Source organism: Myotis brandtii, unplaced genomic scaffold (assembly GCF_000412655.1).
Source record: "Myotis brandtii unplaced genomic scaffold, ASM41265v1 scaffold1466, whole genome shotgun sequence".
In the NCBI taxonomy this organism is placed as follows: Eukaryota; Metazoa; Chordata; class Mammalia; order Chiroptera; family Vespertilionidae; genus Myotis; species Myotis brandtii.
In genome coordinates, this window is record NW_005355270.1 from 212,662 (window position 1) to 217,676 (window position 5,015).

The window sequence follows — 5,015 nt, forward strand, 5'->3', positions numbered from 1 at the left end:
CCCCCAACAGAGGGGCAGACAGCAGCCCTAAGGGGTCTCCCTCACCCCTGGTGCGCAAGGACAGCTCCTTTGAGGACCTGGAACAGTTCCTGGCCACTTCAGAGAGGTGGGGCCAGGGCCCTGGGCGGGGGACTGACCCTCAGGCCTCAGGGGTGAAGGAGGAGCCGCTGCTGGAGCCGCTGAAGAGCATCGTGAAGGACATTCACAACGCGGTCGGTGAGGGCTCCGCAGGACAGGCGGGCGGTGGGAGCTGCTCGACGGAAGGGCCAGCAGCTGGGACGGCAGCCAGGCCAGCCCTGACCTGCAGGGCCCTCCCCTCCACCTTCCTCTGAGCCACACATCCTGCCAACAGGCAGGCCCCCTCCTGCCTCCGGAGCAGCTGAGCTGGCTGTGGTCCGAGTTCCCTCAGTCCCTGCTGTGTCCTCCTGGGCTGCCCGGGGATCACGGCCGGGCCCCCCAGTCTGTGGTTGGGAAGGTCCACCCCCAGGGCCTCGCAGCCAGTGGCCCTGCTGTCTCCTAGGGCTGGACTCACGTCCTTCCAGACCAAGGGCTGCCAGGCACAGCCCGAGGCTGCCGGTGGCTCCTCCCCAGAGTGTGTGGGCTCCCTGCGGTGGGCCCAGGTGGCCAGTGACTTCCCAGTCCCAAGGAGGGAGCTGTCAGGGTTTCTCAGAACCAGAACCGAAGCCCGACAGTCAGGGGCCCTGTTCTCACTGTGGGCCACGCTCTCCAAGGGACCGGGCAGGTCCCCCATCCCAGGAGGTCCCCCTCCTCCCTGGGTGGTTCCCATCTCTTTGAGCAGGTCTCCCTCACCCCCAGGAGGGTGCCCCATCTGTCTGGGCCTCAGATTTCTTGTCCTTGGATTTGCTTCTAAAGCTTCTCAGGCTCCTTTCCCGAAAGAGCCTGTTTCCTGCTCTCCTTCCCAGGGGGTGAGGGGCTGGGTAAGACCCTGTGAGCACCCAGGGATGAGGGCCCAGACTCCGGCTCTGACCCTAGGCCACGTAGACACAGGAGGGGGTGATGTGAGGGGAGTGGAGGGAGGGCCAGGCAGACAGCCCTCCCCACTGAGCCAGGACACTAACTGTGGCCCCAGCCACACGGAGGCTGGCTCTGGGAGGCAGAGAGAAGGTGGTGGGTGAGGACTCGTCGGGGTGACGTCCCGGGGCTGCCAGCTGGCCCACAGTGCCGTGTGTCCGCTCTGCCCCGGCAGACAGGCTGCTCTCGCTGACCCTCCTGGCTTTCGAAGGCCTCAACACGGCCGTCTCCAAGGACCGCTGCCTGGCCTGCATCGAGGAGCCCTTCTTCTCCCCACTGTGGCCCCTGCTGCTGGCCCTCTACAGGTGCGTCCCAGCCCCAGGCCCCTCCAGGCTCCCGTGTGTCACCGCCCTCCCCATCCCGGCCACAGCTGTGACTGCTTCCTGTGCTTTCCTCCGAGGCATCCTCAGCTTTGCCCGTGGTGGTGGCGCGTCCACCCTCCTGGGACTGGGGGCAGGGCCAGCTCGCCCCACCCTGCCTGTCCCGGGCAGGGTCCCTTGGGCAGCCGAGCCTGGCCTCTCTCCGCCGCAGGAGTGTGTACCGCCCCCGGGAGGCTGCCCTGAGCAGGAGCATGGAGCTCTACAGTAATGCACCCCCAGCAGCCCTCGGCATCCCCCCTAAACTGCTCCCTCGGGACCCTGAGGCCTCAGGAGCCGGCACCTACCCCTACGGCGCTGCTGCCCAGGAGCTGGGGCTGCTGGTCCTGGAGTGCTGCCCCCAGAAGAAGCTGGACTGCATTGGTGAGAGGGGGCGTGGTCACACCAGCCTTGGGGAGGAGGGCGGAGGGGGCGGGGTCACACCAGCCATGGTCCTGTCCCAGCTGGCGACCTGGCCTGTGTGCCTTGTCTGAGCTGCGAGTCCTCCTCCTGGCGAACGGGGTGTGGCCCATGGGACATGAGTGGTGTGAGCACGATGCCCACGGGAGGGATCACCCACACGATGGGTGTGGGGCAGTGCTGGGGCTCTTCTGGCTGCCCCTGCCCTCACCCCAAACCTGGCTTCTGTGCTGCAGTGCGGGCCCTGCGGGTCATCTGTGCCTGTGCTGAAGGCTACTACTGTGCCCAGGAGCCTGCACCCGAGGCGAGACCACAGCCTGGCGCGGCTGCCATGTGAGTCCAGGGGGGGGCACGGCCTGGGTGCATGATGGCCAGGGACCCTCTGGCTAATCTGATGATATTCAGGGTTGCTCACCCCAGATGCATGTGCTTCGTCCCTCCATGCACACCTGGGGGAAGCTGCCTGAGCTTAGTGAAGAGCCTGCTCCCTGCCCTGAGCCCAGCCCTGGGGTTCCTGCATCGTCCCTGCCCCACCTCCCCAGGTGCTGCAGCCGGGGGCTCATGCCTGGTCCTGCCTGTGGCCTGCAGCCTGTTCTGCTGCCCATCTGGGACTGGCGTTCCCATAGCATAGCCCCTGCAGGGGCGCTGCCTCCTGCCACCCTGCCCCTGGGACCAGGGTCACCCTGAAGGCACGGATCATTGCAGCCTGGTGGGCAGGCTGTGGCACCTCCCCACACCCAGGGGCCTGCAGGTGACGGGCAGGTAGAAATCAGAGCTGAGTGTGAGGTTGGCAGAAAAGTGGGAGACAGTGTCACCCCCACCCACCCCAGGGCCAGGGTGCTGGGCCTCAGTGCAGGGTCGCAGGGCTTTCAGCTGGCTCCACAGGCCCCCTTCACCAGTTTGTCATCTGGTTCCAAGCGAGTCCCTGCAGTGGCTCAGCTCCAGGACTGGAAGTGTTAGCCTGGCTGTAGCCCTATAGCTGTCTCTGTGGGCACCTGCCTGTGTCCCTGCAGCTGTGCGGTGCCCACGGGACATGGGGGCAAGGCACGAGCAGGAGCCCATGGTGTGAGAGGCCTTCCTATTAGACGCAAGCCACAGTCTGCCCTCTTGTTCTCCCCAGAGAGCACTGGTCATGGGGCTCTGGGGTTGAGGTTCTGGGGAGCCCACCGGGCCTCACTCCCCTCTCAGCTCAGACTCCTCTCACAGAGGGTCAGGCCTGTATGCTCAGCTGAGTGACACGTGATTTCAGGAGTGAGCAGGCTGCCCGGGACCTGGGCCTTCCCCTCCATCTCCTGCTCCCCAGGCTGGGGCAAGCTTATGCGGTTAAAGCTGCCCCACCTGCCCCCGTGGGGCTTGTTTGGGGCTGGCCCAGCTGCTCCTAGGTGCTCTGGGCGGATGGGTGCAGAGAGAGCAGCAGTAAACGCAGGACCACACCGGGGGCTGAGCTGGGGCTTCGCAGTTTGGGGATGGAGCAGCCCCATGGGCCCCCAGAGCCTCGGGCCAGCCTGCCTCTGTCAACAGCGGTGCCGACGACCTCCTGCCCATCCTGTCCTTCGTGGTGCTGAGAAGCGGCCTCCCCCAGCTGGTGTCGGAGTGCGCTGCTCTGGAGGAGTTCATCCACGAGGGGTAGGGCCCCGGCTGGGGAGCCGGGCAGGCACCGTACACATGGCCTTTGACCCCTCCCCGAGCCTCTCTCTGCCACCCCTCGCTCAGCACACCCCTCGCTCAGCACACCCCTCGATTGGGGGTGGGGGACAGTGGGGCAAGCTCTGAGCAGCATCTACCTGGGGAGTGGGCTGTCCCCCCACCCAGCCTCCCTGACAGCCCCTGGTCCTGCCCCCCAAGGGCAGGTGCCCCTTCTAGAACTCCGGGGCCTCCTTCAGTGACAGACGCTGTCCCACAGGTATCTGATTGGAGAGGGGGGCTACTGCCTGACGTCCCTGCAGAGCGCCCTGAGCTATGTGGAGCTGCTGCCCCGGGGGGCCCTGGGCAAGTAGAGGAGATGGGACACCTCACCGGGCGGGCGCTGCAGCTTCCGCCACATCCTACCCTACATCTGCCCGAGGAGCTGCTCCTGGCAGGTCGGGGCCCAGCGGAGCCAGGCCCTTCTCTTCCCTGTTTCGGCCTCCGAGAGGCCCCCTTGCTCTCCCGAGAGAGCTGTGGGTTCCCCTGGGGGGCACAAGGGCAGAGCCAGGGCATGGGCCTTCTGCCCCCGTGACAGCTCCTGAGCCAGTTTCTTGTCTGAATCAAGAAGAGAGCCTGTCAGCCCCTGCCCTGGAGGCCGGGGCCCAGTGGTTTGAAACTGCCTGTTTATTTATTGGACACGACCACTCCTCTCCCCTGGAGGCCCAGGCGTCCCCGGGGGACCTGCCCACGCCTGCGGACTCTGAGCCACACCCCCCCCCATGGCAGTGGGCATTGAACACCCCCTGGCAAGTTCCTGCCCCTGCACATCCCCTCTGGGTGGGTGGGAAGCTGAGGCCTGCTCTGACTCTACGTGCCCCCAGTAGCCACTGACCTGCTGAAAATAAAGAGGTCACTGATGTCTCCCTCCGTGTAGCTTGCTTGCTCCCCACTCCTGTGGGCAGAGGCCTAGGCAGGACAGCACCCGCTCTACTGACCAGCAAGAGCCCGACTCCCAGAGACCGATGAGGTCCACGACACCAGGCCTGCCCCCCACGCCCGCTTTGCAGGAGTGGGACAGCCTGGGGTGGGCCCCTGGGACAGGATGCTCTGCAGGGCCTGCCTGGTGGGTAACAGGGTTGGAGGTCACACCTGGGCAGAACACTGTTTTGTACTCCAGGTGAAGCACACGGGGGCACCCTGAGCAGTGGCACCTCCGACTTCAGGAGAGGAGAGGGCAGGTGTCTGGGCCCAGCCATGGGCAGCACCTGTCAGTGAAGGAGGACCCCCCCCCCAGCACCCTCGAGGCTACAGGGGTGGGGGGCAGGGCCCCAGCACAGCAGGTGCTGGGCGGGGGAGCAGTGCTAGGTTCTTCAGGAAAAGCTCTTACAAAAACAGGAACAGCTGGCATTTATCGGGCCAGATCGTGTTCTAGGGCTTCTGCAGGTTTGCAACAGCCACGGAGAGTGAAGTCCCTTCGCCGCCCACATACTATGGCGAGGGGCCTGGGTCTGAGCCCAGCCAGCCCGTGGGCACCTGGGGCCGCCGTCCTGTCAGGATCCCCGTGGGCTGGAGGCCGCTGCC

General features: G+C 66.0%; 1 protein-coding gene across 1 annotated transcript in view; it reads left to right on the top strand.

The window, feature by feature from the left end:
* Window positions 1-4,359, top strand: part of VPS9D1 (VPS9 domain containing 1) — an 11,833-nt gene extending 7,474 nt beyond the window's left edge. The window contains exons 12-17 of the mRNA XM_005861265.2: window positions 9-216; window positions 1,208-1,337; window positions 1,564-1,772; window positions 2,045-2,141; window positions 3,330-3,434; window positions 3,712-4,359. Coding sequence (XP_005861327.2) covers window positions 9-216; window positions 1,208-1,337; window positions 1,564-1,772; window positions 2,045-2,141; window positions 3,330-3,434; window positions 3,712-3,805 — 843 coding nt within the window. The 3' untranslated portion in view covers window positions 3,806-4,359. The remainder of the gene's footprint in view (window positions 1-8; window positions 217-1,207; window positions 1,338-1,563; window positions 1,773-2,044; window positions 2,142-3,329; window positions 3,435-3,711) is intronic.
* The last annotated feature ends 656 nt before the right edge of the window (window positions 4,360-5,015 follow it).